General features: G+C 44.7%; 1 protein-coding gene across 1 annotated transcript; it reads right to left on the minus strand.

The window, feature by feature from the left end:
- Positions 1-638: 638 nt before the first annotated feature.
- LOC103284702 (40S ribosomal protein S26-like) lies at positions 639-986 on the minus strand. Its single transcript, XM_054711122.1, has one exon. It carries the CDS (start codon positions 984-986, stop codon positions 639-641), a length of 348 nt encoding a protein of 115 aa, XP_054567097.1.
- Between the last annotated feature and the right edge of the window lie 16,232 nt (positions 987-17,218).

Genomic DNA, 17,218 nt, shown 5'->3' on the forward strand with positions numbered 1-17,218 from the left:
CCCATTTTTCCCCATGGCTAACAATTGATTACGTAAGCGCTGTGTTTAAACCCCCTCCTGTGTTTCTCTGAGCAGGGGTGGTCCACTACTTTTGAGAGCTGGACAGGACAGTCAGAATGGCTGTCCCAGGCTGACTTCCACTCACAATGCATGGGGTTTCTGAGTTCCCACGTCCCCACCACCAGCTTCCTGCATTTTGCCAGTGTGCTAGGTGTGAAGGACATCTCCTTGTTTTCATTTGCATTTCTTTGATTACTCATCCTATATATATATATTTAAAATATATATATATTTTTTATTGATTTCAGAGAGAAAGGGAGAGGGAGAGAGAGATAGAAACATCAATGATGAGAGAGAACCATTGATCGGCTGCCTCCTGCACGCCCCACAGTGGGGATCAAGCCTGCAACCCGGGCATGTGCCCTGACCGGGAATTGAACCATGACCTCTTGGTTCATAGGTCGACGCTCAACCACTGAGCCCACTGGTGGGGCTACTCATCCTATATTTGATGCTTTGTGTGTTTGTTCTGCAAATAGTTCACTTTTTTCTTTCTTTCTTTTTTTTTTTAAAGTAAAATTTCCTTCCCCCCTCCCCCCACCAGAGAACTTTTCTTCACTCCTTAAAGACCTGGCTCCTCACAGGGGCTTTGGTGGAGGTCGTGGGGCAGCACCTGCAGGCCTAAATCGGGGAGGGGTGTTCGGTCCTTCCGGGCTGTGAGTGGCCCGGCTCACACGGGAATGCAGCTTCACACACGGCTTGGGAAGCACACAGGCGTCGAAGACACTCGCTTCGGAGATGTCCCTAACGGCCGCGGCCTCTACTACGTTTCGAATGACAAACTTCTTCAAGGCCTTGTCCGTGGGCGCGCACCGGGCGCAGTTGGTGCAACGAATAGGCTGCACGTGGCCTCGGCCTTTTTTGGCACGACCGTTATTCCTTCTTTTCTTGGTCACCTTGGAAACGAGGACCCGGGAGAGCCACATTTTTAAAAAAAATATATTTTTATTTACTTTTAGAATTGAGTTTTCGAGAGAGAGAGACATTGATATTGATGTGAGAGTGACTGGCTGCCTCCTGCATGCCCCCTACTGGGGGGTTGATCCCCCAATTTGGGGGAGCGGGGGAGGTATGCCCTGACTGGGAATCAAACCAGCAACCATGGGACATTGCCCAGCCAACTGAACCACATTGGCCAGGGCAACTGTTCGCATCTCGTGCTGTTTTCTCTACAGCGATTTCTGTTTTGTCTTTGTTGATCTGCATGAGTGCTTTGTATTGTCTAGATATTAACCTTCTTTTTAGATATTGCAAATACATTTTTCTATCTGTCCTCTATTAACATTGTCCTGTGGTGACCTTTGGTGAAGAGAAATCTTCTGTTCTTTTTTTAAAAATAATTTTTTATTGATTTCAGAGAGGAAGGGAGAGGTAGAGAGAGATGGAAACCCTGACCAGGCTCTTCTCTTCTTTTGTGAGAAAATTAGTCAGTTTTGGACTCATGGCTTTTGCTTTTGAAACGGAATCTAAGATGCCCTTCTGTGCCCCTTAGTAATCAAGAAATTGTCCCCCACGAACTGAGGAATGCCATAGGGTCCAGCAGGCATTTCCCCCTGTTGAGTCCTCCTCTGCTCACTTGTGAGAAACCCTAACTTCTATAAACCAACACAACTCATTTGTTTTTTGTTAATCTTCACCTGAGGATATTTTTTCCCATTGATTTATAGAGAGAGTGGAAGTGAGGGAGAGAGGATGAGAGAGAAACATCCATGTGAGAGAGACACACTGATTGGTTGCCTGGTGCCTGCACCCCTACTGGGGGTGTGGAGTGAACCCACAATCCAGTTGCCTGCCTTTGACCAGGAATCAAACCTCAGACTCTTTGGTCCTCAGGCTGATGTTCAACCTCTGAGCAATACTGGCCAGGGCTAAAATGGTTGTTGTTTAAAGTCACCAGGTTTGGAGGCTGTTTGTTATACAGAAACTAGAGGCCCAGTGCACGAATTTGTGCACCAGTGGGGTCCCTCAGCCTGGCCTGCGGGATTGGGCTGAAACCAGCTCTCTGACATCCCCTGAGGGGTTCCAGATTGCGAGAGGGCATAGGCCAGGCTGAGGGACCCCACCAATACACGATGGGGGCTGAGGAGGGATGCGGGAGGTTGGCCAGCTGGGGAGGAACTGCAGGAGGGCTCCAGACTTAGTATGGTGGCCTTATGTAGTAGGTGTCTTGTGGGGCTCAGTGGCACAGACTGCCTGGTCACCTGAACTACGTGCTCCAAGAATGTCCTTTGGGTGGGTTATGTGAACCCTCTTATTGTATTGACTTTTTGTTTGTTTGTTTTGTTTTTCTTAATCCTCACTTGAGGATATTTTTTTCATTGCTTTTTCAAAGAGAGTGGAAGGGAGGGAGGGGGTGAGAGAGAATGAGAGAGAGAGAGAGAGAGAGAGAGAGAGAGAGAGAGAGAGATGTGAGAAAAACACATTGAGTGATTGCCTCCTGCATGCACCCCAACCAGGGGCCAAAAGCGAACCTGCAACCCAGGTATGTGCCTTTGACTGGGAATCGAACCAACAACCCTTTGGTATGTGGACCCATGCTCTAACCATTGACCAACACTGGCCAGGTCTAGTTGAGCTTTTAAAAATATGTTTTTTTAAAGTTGATTTTTTAGAAAGAGAGGGAGAGGGAAAGAAAAAACAATCCATTGGCTGTTTCCTACAGACCCCCACAGGGGACTGAGCCCACAACCCAGTCATGGGTCGTGATCGGGAATCAAACTAGCCACCTTCAGGTGCATGGGACAACCCTCGGCCAACTGAGCCACACAGGCCAGGCTTGTAGTTGAGTTGTGATTGCTATTGGCCTGTCGGGGTGTGGCCTGTCTGGCTAAGAGGACAGACTTCGACTGCATTGTAGGAGTTTCTGTGCAGGGCTCGACCCCACAGAGCTGATTTAACCTTACAGGGTCTGGTGTCTGCTGAGACCTCTCTGTGTGCCGCTTGTGGAGCTAATTGGGGCATGCTCTGATGTTGTCGGAATCCCGCCACTGGCTGGAATGGGTCTGGGGCCATTTCGGAGGGACTCCAGTGCAGGTTAATATTAGGCACTGCCTGTAACTAGCTCTGTGCTAGCTATTTGGATCTACAAGGCAATCCACAGTTTTTGCGGCTACCTCTGCTGGGCCTGGGTATGTGTCAGAGAGGCCAAGCTGTGTACCAAGGCCAGTTTCCACCTGCACCAAGCCCAGGGGCAGGTCAGAAAAAGACCCAAGCCTTCCCGAGACCCACCTCCGCCTGCAAGCTGCCTGTTAGGTTCAGTCGCTGAATGAGCCTCTGGTGATATGCTAGTTCTGTGAGGTAGGTTCCCAGTGATTCACAACATGGGGCAAGCGGTGATCATCAGGTTGATCCAGATTTACACTCAGTGCCAGAGTCGGCGCTGAGGCGACTCAGCAACAATCGCATGGTACACCCAGGTCAGGCACCACTCGCCGTGTGCAGATCTTTATGGTTGGGCAGGCTCTCAGGGAGGTGTCAGGGTGAGGCCAGCAGAGTTCATCAGGCCCAAACAGGCCAAGATTTGGCCCTGAGGAGGGATGGCTCTGCCCAGGAATGCTAGTGCCCTTAGGGCACGTGAGAAAGAAAGTAGAACTCCCAAGAGCCAGATAACTCCATTTTCCTCAGAGTCGGCCTGGACATGTTGGAGATTTCTCTGCACCACAGGACCAGGCTGGCCGCAGCCTGCTGACAATGCTGCAGAGTGCCAGCTAAGCAGGGCTAGGTCGCTGGCAGTGAGCGAGATGGAGCTAGTGGTTCTTCCATTGAGGGGGCAAGGCTCCACTGCTCTGGCATGTTGGGGCCCAGGGCCTCTGCTCTAGCTCTCCAGGGTAGGCCATGGCTGCTCTGGCCTGGGGGGGCCACCGTTTTGGCCTGCAGGAGGCAGGGTGTTGCTGCTTTAGCCAACTGGGCTGCAGCTGTGGCCCATGGAAAGCAGGGCTCTGTTGCTCTGCTAAGTGGTGTGAGGGAGTGGGAATGGACTTTGCCTCAGAGACATACAACTCAATCTCTGACTCTCTCTGAGTTTGCCCTCAAGATCCTTTCCAGAAAGTCTACTTTGCCGGCCCAGGCAACAGCCTCCTCAGCAGAGTGTGAGCTCCGCAGGGAGTGTGGGGCTAGTGCAGCTTCTTGTCTGATGTAGCTCAAAGGGGAGTGCTCGGTGGTGTCTGTGGGTGGTGCAGGAAAGTGGCTCAGCACAGGGACCCCGGTGGCTGTTCCTTCAGCTTTCTCCCCAGAGCCACACAACCCCGTCTACCCTTGAAAGACTCTGCTGAAGCCTAGGGTGAATGGCTGCGAATGAGATTTTGTGTGCTGGCTCTTTAAGAGGTCACCTGAGCCGAAACCGGTTTGGCTCAGTGGGTGTGCGGACTGAGGGGTCCCAGGATGGATTCTGGTCAGGGGCATGTGCATTGGTTGTGGGCACATCCCCTGTGGGGGATGTGCAGGAGGCAGCTGGTTGATGTTTCTCTCTCATCGATGTTTCTGGCTCTCTATCCATCTCCCTTCCTCTCTGTGAAAAGTCAGTAAAATATATTATAAAAAAAAAAAAAAAAAAAAAAAGAGGGCACCTGAGTTTCTAGCAGACTCTTCCTGGCATACAGAATCTGTGCTGATTTTCACAGACAGATGGTATTTGGGTGCCACTTTGCAGATCAGCTGCTCTACAATGAAGGGCCCAGTGTGGGGTTGAGACTCCATGTTTTCAGAGGAGAACTATGCAGCTGAGATATCCACCCAGGTTTTCCTGCTGCATGTGAGTTTAGGGGCAGTCCTTTTCGAGTCTCCTCACTTCCTACCAGTGTTGATGTGGCTTCTTCTGTAAATCTTTGTCGATAAGACTAGTCTTGGTTGGTTATTGAGGTTAATTGTTCTATAGTTTAATTATAATTCCAGTTGGGACCTGGGAGGAGGTAAGTGTAACTTCCATCTACTTCACTGCCATCTTCTTTTCTGGTCACATTTTAAAAAAATGCATTTGTAGCATTTTTATCTCTTCACCAAACGTTTTTGTTCCCCTCTCTTCACTGGAGGTAAATTACCTCCAGTCAGATGTTCAAGACATGACGTCTGCCATTTTTCTGACTTCTCTCTTTACTCATCCTCAGTTAAAATCCAGCAAATAGTCCTCTAAGTCTTAATACAAATTTTCCCAACTTCGGTAATTTTCTCCTAGCTTTCCACATACTTTCTTTGTCTCAAATGAGGTGAGCTATATGATCACTTAAATTTTGATTGATTCTTCAAAAATTCCACTTGAGAAGCTTGTGCTAATTATCACACCCACATAATATGAAATACCCAATAACTACTCAAAGAGCGTCAGGAGGCTTTGCCTAGAAAGAAGTGATAAACATTTATTCAAGAATCAGAGGGTTTACAGATGACAAACATAACTAGGCAATACCCAGAGTGTTCTGAAGAAGAAAAAGAGATGAGTTTTTATAGTAAAAGGAACATTCTTGAAAAGAATCAGACCTGCCCTGGCCAGGAGGCTCGGTTACCTGGAGCATCCTCCTGTACACCAACATGTTGCGGGTTTGATTCCAGGTCAGGGCACATCCTAGGCTGCAGGTTCAATCCCCAGTCGGGGTGTGTATGGGAGGAAACCGATCGATGCTTTTGCTCTCACATCCATGTTCATCTCTGTATCTTTTACCTTCCTCCCTTCCTCTTTCCCTCCCTCCCTCCCTCCCTCCCTTCTTCCCTCCTCTCTCTCTAAAATCAATGAAAACATATCCTAGGTTGAGGATAAAACTAATTGGTCCAAGATGGTAATTCTTAAAAGAGCAGTGCTTTGAAGGCTGTGAGTTGGTCTGGATACTTGAACATTCTCTCCTTAGTCCTTCGGGACCAATCACATGGTTGTCTGGAGGTTTGCTGTACATCTACATATTAATGCAGCACTGGAAAGTTCAAGAGATGATGTTCCCAGGCTAATTACAACAAGAATAGGATCATTTTCTCATGACACCATTTTCTTTATTTTTGTAATGCAGCAGCTTGACTATAGTGATTCCATTGTATTTCTTTAAAAATATATTTTTATTGATTTCGGAGGGAAAGGGAGAGGGAAAGAGGGATGGAAACATCAATGATGAGAGAATCATGGATTGGCTGCCCCCTGCACACCCCACACTGGGGATCGAATCCACAACCTGGGCATATGCCCTGACAGGGAATTGAACCGTGACGCTCAACCACTGAGCCATGCCAGCCAGGCCCATTTTATTGATTTACCCTAATCCTCACATAATATATTAGTCATTTCTCTAGAAAATGAGGCAATCATCATCACTGTTATTATTTGTAATGTAGTCTTTACTAGTGAGAGTAAGCATAGTTTCACAGTTGACAGAATTCTTAATTCTGCAAACTGCTCTACCTATATATTTTGCTAATTTTTCTCTTGCACAATAATTCTATAATTTAGTTCAAAAGCTTTGTGTATTACACATTATTTTTTAATGTGGTTTGAAAATATTCCCTCTTGACTTGGCATTACAACAAAGGTTGGCACAGCTGCTAAATACAGTTTACATTAAGAAGTACTAAGATAGCCCTAGCCGGCTTGGCTTAGTGGATAGAGCATCAGCCTGCAGACTGAAGGATCCCAGGTTCCATTCTGGCCAAGGGCACATGCCTGGGTTGCAGCTCGAACACCAGTAGGGGGTGTGCAGGGAACAGCCGATCAATGATTCTCTCTCATCCTCGATGTTTCTATTTCTCTCTCCTCCTCCCTTCCTCTCTGAAATCAATAAAGAAATATATATATATTTTAAAAAGAACTACTAAGATATTCATAGCATGTGTTCACCAGAACTTTTACTTCCTTGGGCTGAATAAACATTTACTGGGAAACACAAGTTGAGGTATTTTTCTATTTACTTCCTTCCTTAGGTCATAAAATCATAAAGAGATTCTGAAGTAATACTTAACTGAGATTTATCATGTACCAAAAATCAATGCTGACTTCTGAGAATTGCTACATCATTTTTATTTTAAAACAAGGAAGAGAAGACATTAAACAAATGGTCATGAAATCATTTTAAAGCCTAGACAATAAGCAAGGCATGGGAATGCAACAGTACATACACTAGATAAAATCCTGTCCTGACACTAATATAACGTTATGCCTCAATTATCCTTAGAAAAGGAAAGAAAGAAGAAGAGAAAGAAAGAAAGACTAAGGAAAAGGCAGGAAAGCATTAGAAAGGTAAATAGTTTCCCTTGTGGGGAGGCCTTGTTAAGGAGCACAGAGAGCTTGGAGCACATGTTACCACCATCACGTTCCCCTCCCTGTGTTGGAACCAAAAGGGGGTTTTTCCTCTGATCTCCATAGTGAAAACCCAGTAGCGTTCCTGGAAGTAGAAACGTCCCCCAAACAAACAGCTCTACATTCAAATCTTTTGATTTTCATCTCATTTGAAAATCTTCTTGAAATTGTTAGAAAGAAGGCGAGCCCCAAAACCCGGGGTGGTGGTAGAACACAAAGGATACTCAGGCGCCCACAGCCAGGCAAATGTCTTTACTCTGCAGGAGGGTGAGCACGCACAGGGTCTGGGAGCATGCACACATTACGGGGGTCCGCTCAGGATTTTATCCCTGAGGCATGCCATCTGTCCCTCACTGTTGATAGGTCAGAGCTTGGGCTCACATTCTTGTGTGACTGGCTAATTTAAAGGTAAAAGGAAGGGGTTGACCTTTGTGGTTTCAACATGGTTGTTGCCTAAACTCCCTTCTTTGACATAAAAGATGACTTGTTCATTCTCACAATTCCCTCTTTTCTTTGTTTTTCATACAATGTATGCTCATTACAAAGTAATATATAATGAGTTTTTTTTAAAATATATTTTTATTGATTTTTTACAGAGAGGAAGAGAGAGGGATAGAGAGTTAGAAACATCGATAATAGAGAAACATCGATCAGCTGCCTCTTGCACACCCCCTACTGGGGATGTGCCCGCAACCAAGGTACATGCCTTTGACCGGAATCGAACCTGGGACCTTTCAGTCCGCAGGCCGATGCTCTATCCACTGAGCCAAACCGGTTTCGGCAAAACTGATTGTCCGAGATGGTAATTCTTAAAAGAGCAGTGCTTTGAAGGCTGGTTGTGAGTTTGTCTGGATACTTGAACATTCTCTCCTTAGTCCTTCGGGGACCAATCACATGGTTGTCTGGAGGTTTGCTGTACATCTACATATTAATGCAGCACTGGAAAGTTCAAGAGATGATGTTCCCAGGCTAATTACAACAAGAATAGAATCATTTTCTCATGACACCATTTTCTTTATGTTTGTAATGTAGCAGCTTGACTATAGTGATTCCATTATATTTCTTTAAAAAGTATATTTTTATTGATTTCAGAGGGAAAGAGAGAGGGAGACAGGGATGGAAACATCAATGATGAGAGAGAATCATGGGTTGGCTGCCCCCTGCACACCCCACACTGGAAATTGCCACACATAGGATCGAATCCACAACCTGGGCATATGCCCTGACAGGGAGTAAAACCGTGACGCTCAACCACTGAGCCATGCCAACCAGACCCATTTTATTGATTTACCCTAATCCTCACATAATATATTAGTCATTTCTCTAGAAAATGAGGCAATCATCATCACTGTTATTATTTGTAATGTAGTCTTCACTAGTGAGAGTAAGCATTTTTGCACAGTTGACAGAATTCTTAATTCAGCAAACTGCTCTACCTATGTATTTTGCTAATTTTTCTCTTGCACAATAATTTTATAATTTAGTTCAAAAGCTTTGTGTATTACACATTATTATATTTTTTGGGGGGTTCTCTTTTTTTTTAATTTCTTTATTGATTAAGGTGTCACATATTTGTCCTCATCCCCCCATTCCCATCCCACACTCCTCCCCACGGATGCCCCAACCCCCTGTTGAACTTAACCGTTGGATAGGCTCATATGCATGCACACAAGTCCTTTGGTTGGTCTCTCCCCCCTCCTCCCAACCTCCCCTATCCTCCCTCTGAGGCCCGATAGTCCGATCGATGCCTCCTTGTTTCTGGTTCTGTTCTTGTTCCTCAGTCTATGTTGTTCATCATTTCCCCTAGATGAGCGAGATCATATGTCACTAGATATATACTTAAAAGAACTGAATGTGAGACGAGCAATAATAGTTATGCTGACAGGCAAATGAATCAGTCTGTAGTGAGTTTCTTTCTGGACCAACAGTTCCTTTGAGACCCAATTTCATTGTCCACCAGTTCCTTATGTGTACATGTCAGCACTGACCCCTCAGCTCTGGATGGTGGACAAATGGTGGTAAAGGAGGTCCGACTCCCTCTGGTTTGGTCTCGGCCGGACCCAGGGGCACAGCTTCACCCGGACTAAGGGGCATGTGGCCTCACCCAGACCCAAGGGGCGCGTGGCCTCACCCGGGCCCGGGACCCAGCCTCACCCGGATGGATCCAGGGGCATACGGCCTCACCCGGACCCAGGATCCGGCTTCACCCGTACCCAGGGGCACAAGGCCTCACCCGGATCCAGGGGGACATGGCCTCACCCGGGCCCAGGGACCCAGCCTCACCCGGATCCAGGGACACATGGCCTCACCCAGACCCAGGGGCGCGTGGCCTCTCCCAGACCCAGGGGCACATGGCCTCACCCAGACCTGGGTGCGCGAGGCCTCACCCGGACCCGGGACCCAGCCTCACCTGGATCCAGGGACACATGGTCTCACCCGGACCCAGGGGCGCGTGGCCTCTCCCAGACCCAGGGGCACGTGGCCTCACCCGGACCTAGGTGCGCGAGGCCTCACCTGGATCCAGGGACACATGGCCTCACCCGGACCTGGGGGCGAATGGCCTCTCACAGACCCAGGGGCACATAGCCTCACCCGGACCCGGGACCCAGCCTCACCCGGATCCAGGGACACATGGCCTCACCCGGACCCAGGGGCGCGTGGCCTCTCCCAGACCCAGGGGCACGTGGCCTCACCCGGACCTAGGTGCGCGAGGCCTCACCCGGATCCAGGGACACATGGCCTCACCCGGACCTGGGACCCAGCCTCACCCGGATCCAGGGGCACATGGCCTCACCCGGACCCGGGATCCGGCTTCATCCGGACCCAGAGGCGCGTGGCCTCACCCAGACCCAGGGGCGTGTGGCCTCACCCGGATCCAGGGGCACACGGCCTCACCCGGACACACATTATTTTTTAATGTGGTTTGAAAACATTCCCTCTTGACTTGGCATTACAACAAAGGTTGGCACAGCTGCTAAATACAGTTTACATTAAGAAGTACTAAGATAGCCCTAGCCGGCTTGGCTTAGTGAATAGAGCATCAGCCTGCAGACTGAAGTGTCCCAAGTTCAATTCTGGTCAAGGGCACATGCCTGGCTTGAGGGCTCAAACTCCAGTAGGAGGTGTGCAGGGGGCAACCGATCAATGATTCTCTCTCATCCTCGATGTTTCTATTTCTCTCTCCTCCTCCCTTCCTCTCTGAAATCAATAAAGAAATATATATTAAAAAAAAAGAACTACTAAGATATTCATAGCATGTGTTCACCAGAACTTTTACTTCCTTGGGCTGAATAAACATTTACTGGGAAACACAGGTTGAGGTATTTTTCTATTTACTTGCTTCTTTAGGTGATAAAATCATAAACAGATACTGAAGTAATATTTACCTGAGATTTATCATGTACTAAAAATCAATGCTGACTTCTGAGAATTGCTACATCATTTTTATTTTAAAAGAAGGAAGAGAAGACATTAAACAAATGGTCATAAAATCATTTTAAAGCCTAAACAATAAGCAAGGCATGGGAATGCAACAGTATATACACTAGGTAAAATCCTGTCCTGAAACTAATATAACGTTATGCCTCAATTATCCTTAGAAAAGGAAAGAAAGAAGAAGAGAAAGAAAGACTAAGGAAAAGGCAGGAAAGCATTAGAAAGGTAAATAGTTTCCCTGTGGGGAGGCCTTGTTAAGGAGCACAGAGAGCTTGGAGCACTTGTTACCACGATCACGTTTCCCTCCCTGTGTTGGAACCAAAAGGGGGTTTTCTCTGATCTCCATAGTGAAAACCCAGTAGCGTTCCTGGAAGTAGAAACATCTCCCAAAGAAATAGCTCTACATCCAAATCTTTTGATTTTCATCTCATTTGAAAATCTCCTCCTTGAAATTGTTAGAAAGAAGGCGAGCCCCAAAACCCAGGGTGGTGGTAGAACACAAAGGATACTCAGGCGCCCACAGCCAGGCAAATGTCTTTACTCTGCAGGAGGGTGAGCACGCACAGGGTCTGGGAGCATGCACACATTACGGGGGTCCGCTCAGGGTTTTATCCCTGAGGCATGCCATCTGTCCCTCACTGTTGATTGGTCAGAGCTTAGGCTCACATTCTTGTGTGACTGGCTAATTTAAAGGTAAAAGGAAGGGGTTGACCTTTGTGGTTTCAACATGGTTGTTGCCTAAACTCCCTTCTTTGACATAAAAGATGACTTGTTCATTCTCACAATTCCCCCTTTTCTTTGTTTTTCATACAATGTATGCTTATTACAAAGTAATATATAATGATTTTTATTATGTTGCACAAGTTTAACATTCTAGCTCTCTTCTACTATTCTTTTTAAAAATTTAATATTTTTTGGATTTTTAAAAAGTAATTTTCTCCTAGCTTTCCACATACTTTCTTTGCCTCAAATGAGGTGAGCTATATGATCACTTAAATTTTGATTGATTCTTCAAAAATTCCAATTGAGAAGCCTGTGCTAATTATCACACCCACCTTATATGAAAGACCCAATAACTACTCAAAGAGAGTCAGGAGGCTTTGCATAGACAGATGTGATAAACATTTATTCAAGAATCAGAGGATGTTCAGATGAGAAACATAACTAGGCAAAACCCAGAGTGTTCTGAAGAAGAAAAAGAGATGAGTTTTTATAGTAAAAGGAACATTCTTGAAAAGAATCAGACCTGCCCTGGCCAGGAGGCTCGGTTACTTGGAGCATCCTCCTGTACACCAACATGTTGCGGGTTTGATTCCAGGTCAGGGCACATCCTAGGCTGCAGGTTCAATCCTCAGTCGGGATGTGTATGGGAGGAAACCGATCGATGCTTTTTCTCTCACATCCATGTTCATCTCTGTCTCTTCTCCCTCCCTCCCTCCCTCCCTTCCTCTCTCCCTTATTCCCTCCCTCCTTTCCTCCCTCCTCTCTCTCTAAAATCAATGAAAACATATCCTAGGTTGAGGATAAAACTAATTGGTCCAAGATGGTAATTCTTAAAAGAGCAGTGCTTTGAAGGCTGGTTGTGAGTTGGTCTGGATACTTGAACATTCTCTCCTTAGTCCTTCAGGGACCAATCACATGGTTGTCTGGAGGTTTGCTGTACATCTACATATTAATGCAGGACTGGAAAGTTCAAGAGATGACGTCCCCAGGCTAATTACAACAAGAATAGAATCATTTTCTCATGACACCATTTTCTTTATGTTTGTAATGCAGCAGCTTGACTATAGTGATTCCATTGTATTTCTTTAAAAAGTATATTTTTATTGATTTCAGAGTGAAAGGGAGAGGGAGACAGGGATGGAAACATCAATGATGAGAGAGAATCATGGATTGGCTGCCCCCTGCACACCCCACACTGGGGATTGCCCCACACTGGGGATCGAATCCACAACCTGGACATATGCCCTGACAGGGAATCGAACCGTGACGCTCAACCACTGAGCCAGGCCAGCCAGGCCCATTTTATTGATTTACCCTAATCCTCACATAATATATTAGTCATTTCTCTGGAAAATGAGGCAATCATCATCACTGATATTATTTGTAATTTAGTCTTCACTAGTGAGAGTAAGCATTGTTTCACAGTTGACAGAATTCTGAATTCTGCAAACTGCTCTACCTATGCATTTTGTTAATTTTTCTCTTGCACAATAATTTTATAATTTAGTTCAAAAGCTTTGTGTATTACAAATTATTCTTTAATGTGGTTTGAAAACATTCCCTCTTGACTTGGCATTACAACAAAGGTGGGCACAGCTGCTAAATACAGTTTACATTAAGAAGTACTAAGATAGCCCTAGCCGGCTTGGCTTAGTGGATAGAGCATCAGCCTGCAGACTGAAGGGTCCCAGGTTCCATTCTGGCCAAGGGCACATGCCTGGGTTGCAGCTCGAACCCCAGTAGGGGGTGTGCAGGGGACAGCCGATCAATGATTCTCTCTCATCCCTGATGTTTCTATTTCTCTCTCCTCCTCCCTTCCTCTCTGAAATCAATAAAGAAATATATATATATATATATATATTAAAAAAAGAACTACTAAGATATTCATTGCATGTGTTCACCAGAACTTTTACTTCCTTGGGCTGAATAAACATTTACTGGGAAACACAAGTTGAGGTATTTTTCTATTTACTTCCTTTAGGTCATAAAATCATAAAGAGATACTGAAGTAATATTTACCTGAGATTTATCATGTACTAAAAATCAATGCTGACTTCTGAGAATTGCTACATCATTTTTATTTTAAAAGAAGGAAGAGAAGACATTATACAAATGGTCATAAAATCATTTTAAAGCCTAGACAATAAGCAAGGCATGGGAATGCAACAGTATATACACTAGGTAAAATCCTGTCCTGAAACTAATATAACGTTATGCCTCAATTATCCTTAGAAAAGGAAAGAAAGAAGAAGAGAAAGAAAGACTAAGGAAAAGGCAGGAAAGCATTAGAAAGGTGAATAGTTTCCCTTGTGGGGAGGCCTTGTTAAGGAGCACAGAGAGCTTGGAGCACTTGTTACCACGATCACGTTCCCCTCCCTGTGTTGGAACCAAAAGGGGGTTTTTCCTCTGATCTCCATAGTGAAAACCCAGTAGCGTTCCTGGAAGTAGAAACATCCCCCAAACAAACAGCTCTACATCCAAATCTTTGATTTTCATCTCATTTGAAAATCTCCTCCTTGAAATTGTTAGAAAGAAGGCGAGCCCCAAAACCCAGGGTGGTGGTAGAACACAAAGGATACTCAGGGGCCCACAGCCAGGCAAATGTCTTTACTCTGCAGGAGGGTGAGCACGCACAGGGTCTGGGAGCATGCACACATTATGGGGGGTCCGCTCAGGGTTTTATCCCTGAGGCATGCCATCTGTCCCTCACTGTTGATTGGTCAGAGCTTAGGCTCACATTCTTGTGTGACTGGCTAATTTAAAGGTAAAAGGAAGGGGTTGACCTTTGTGGTTTCAACATGGTTGTTACCTAAACTCCCTTCTTTGACATAAAAGATGACTTGTTCATTCTCACAATTCCCCCTTTTCTTTCTTTTTCATACAACGTATGCTTATTACAAAGTAATATATAATGATTTTTATTATGTTGCACAAGTTTAACATTCTAGCTCTCTTCTACTATTCTTTTTAAAAATTTAATATTTTTTGGATTTTTAAAAAGTAATTTTCTCCTAGCTTTCCACATACTTTCTTTGCCTCAAATGAGGTGAGCTATATGATCACTTAAATTTTGATTGATTCTTCAAAAATTCCAATTGAGAAGCCTGTGCTAATTATCACACCCACCTTATATGAAAGACCCAATAACTACTCAAAGAGAGTCAGGAGGCTTTGCATAGACAGATGTGATAAACATTTATTCAAGAATCAGAGGATGTTCAGATGAGAAACATAACTAGGCAAAACCCAGAGTGTTCTGAAGAAGAAAAAGAGATGAGTTTTTATAGTAAAAGGAACATTCTTGAAAAGAATCAGACCTGCCCTGGCCAGGAGGCTCGGTTACTTGGAGCATCCTCCTGTACACCAACATGTTGCGGGTTTGATTCCAGGTCAGGGCACATCCTAGGCTGCAGGTTCAATCCTCAGTCGGGATGTGTATGGGAGGAAACCGATCGATGCTTTTTCTCTCACATCCATGTTCATCTCTGTCTCTTCTCCCTCCCTCCCTCCCTCCCTTCCTCTCTCCCTTATTCCCTCCCTCCTTTCCTCCCTCCTCTCTCTCTAAAATCAATGAAAACATATCCTAGGTTGAGGATAAAACTAATTGGTCCAAGATGGTAATTCTTAAAAGAGCAGTGCTTTGAAGGCTGGTTGTGAGTTGGTCTGGATACTTGAACATTCTCTCCTTAGTCCTTCAGGGACCAATCACATGGTTGTCTGGAGGTTTGCTGTACATCTACATATTAATGCAGGACTGGAAAGTTCAAGAGATGACGTCCCCAGGCTAATTACAACAAGAATAGAATCATTTTCTCATGACACCATTTTCTTTATGTTTGTAATGCAGCAGCTTGACTATAGTGATTCCATTGTATTTCTTTAAAAAGTATATTTTTATTGATTTCAGAGTGAAAGGGAGAGGGAGACAGGGATGGAAACATCAATGATGAGAGAGAATCATGGATTGGCTGCCCCCTGCACACCCCACACTGGGGATTGCCCCACACTGGGGATCGAATCCACAACCTGGACATATGCCCTGACAGGGAATCGAACCGTGACGCTCAACCACTGAGCCAGGCCAGCCAGGCCCATTTTATTGATTTACCCTAATCTTCACATAATATATTAGTCATTTCTCTAGAAAATGAGGCAATCATCATCACTGTTATTATTTGTAATTTAGTCTTCACTAATGAGAGTAAGCATAGTTTCACAGTTGACAGAATTCTTAATTCAGCAAACTGCTCTACCTATGTATTTTGTTAATTTTTCTCTTGCACAATAATTTTATAATTTAGTTCAAAAACTTTGTGTATTACACATTATTTTTTAATGTGGTTTGAAAACATTCCCTCTTGACTTGGCATTACAACAAAGGTTGGCACAGCTGCTAAATACAGTTTACATTAAGAAGTACTAAGATAGCCCTAGCTGGCTTGGCTTAGTGGATAGAGCATCAGCCTGCAGACTGAAGGGTCCCAGGTTCCATTCTGGCCAAGGGCACATGCCTGGGTTGCAGCTCGAACCCCAGTAGGGGGTGTGCAGGGGACAGCCGATCAATGATTCTCTCTCATCCCTGATGTTTCTATTTCTCTCTCCTCCTCCCTTCCTCTCTGAAATCAATAAAGAAATATATATTTAAAAAAAAAGAACTACTAAGATATTGATAGCATGTGTTCACCAGAACTTTTACTTCCTTAGGCTGAATAAACATTTACTGGTAAACACAAGTTGAGGTATTTTTCTATTTACTTCCTTCTTTAGGTCATAAAATCATAAAGAGATTCTGAATTAATACTTAACTGAGATTTCTCATGTACTAAAAATCAATGCTGACTTCTGAGAATTGCTACATCATTTTTATTTTAAAAGAAGGAAGAGAAGACATTAAACAAATGGTCATGAAATCATTTTAAAGCCTAGACAATAAGCAAGGCATGGAAATGCAACAGTACATACACTAGATAAAATCCTGTCCTGAAACTAATATAATGTTAGGCCTCAATCATCCTTAGAAAAGGAAAGAAAGAAGAAGAGAAAGAAAGAAAGACTAAGGAAAAGGCAGGAAACCATTAGAAAGGTAAATAGTTTCCCTTGTGGGGAGGCCTTGTTAAGGAGCACAGAGAGCTTGGAGCACATTTTACCACGATCACGTTTCCCTCCCTGTGTTGGAACCAAAAGGGGGTTTTCTCTGATCTCCATAGTGAAAACCCAGTAGCGTTCCTGGAAGTAGAAACATCCCCCAAACAAACAGCTCTACATCCAAATCTTTGATTTTCATCTCATTTGAAAATCTTCTCCTTGAAATTGTTAGAAAGAAGGTGAGCCCCAAAACCCGGGGTGGTGGTAGAACACAAAGGATACTCAGGGGCCCACAGCCAGGCAAATGTCTTTACTCCTGCAGGAGGGTGAGCACGCACAGGGTCTGGGAGCATGCACACATTACGGGGGGTACACTCAAGATTTTATCCCTGAGGCATGCCACATGTCCCTCACTGTTGATTGGTCAGAGCTTAGGCTCACATTCTTGTGTGACTGGCTAATTTAAAGGTAAAAGGAAGGGGTTGATCTTTGTGGTTTCAACATGGTTGTTGCCTAAACTCCCTTCTTTGACATAAAAGATGACTTGTTCATTCTCACAATTCCCCCTTTTTTTATATTACAATATATGCTCATTACAATGTAATATATAATGATTTTTATTATGTTGCTCAAGTTTAACATTTT

The sequence above is a fragment of the Eptesicus fuscus genome, chromosome 21 (genome assembly GCF_027574615.1).
Source record: "Eptesicus fuscus isolate TK198812 chromosome 21, DD_ASM_mEF_20220401, whole genome shotgun sequence".
Classification (NCBI taxonomy): domain Eukaryota; kingdom Metazoa; phylum Chordata; class Mammalia; order Chiroptera; family Vespertilionidae; genus Eptesicus; species Eptesicus fuscus.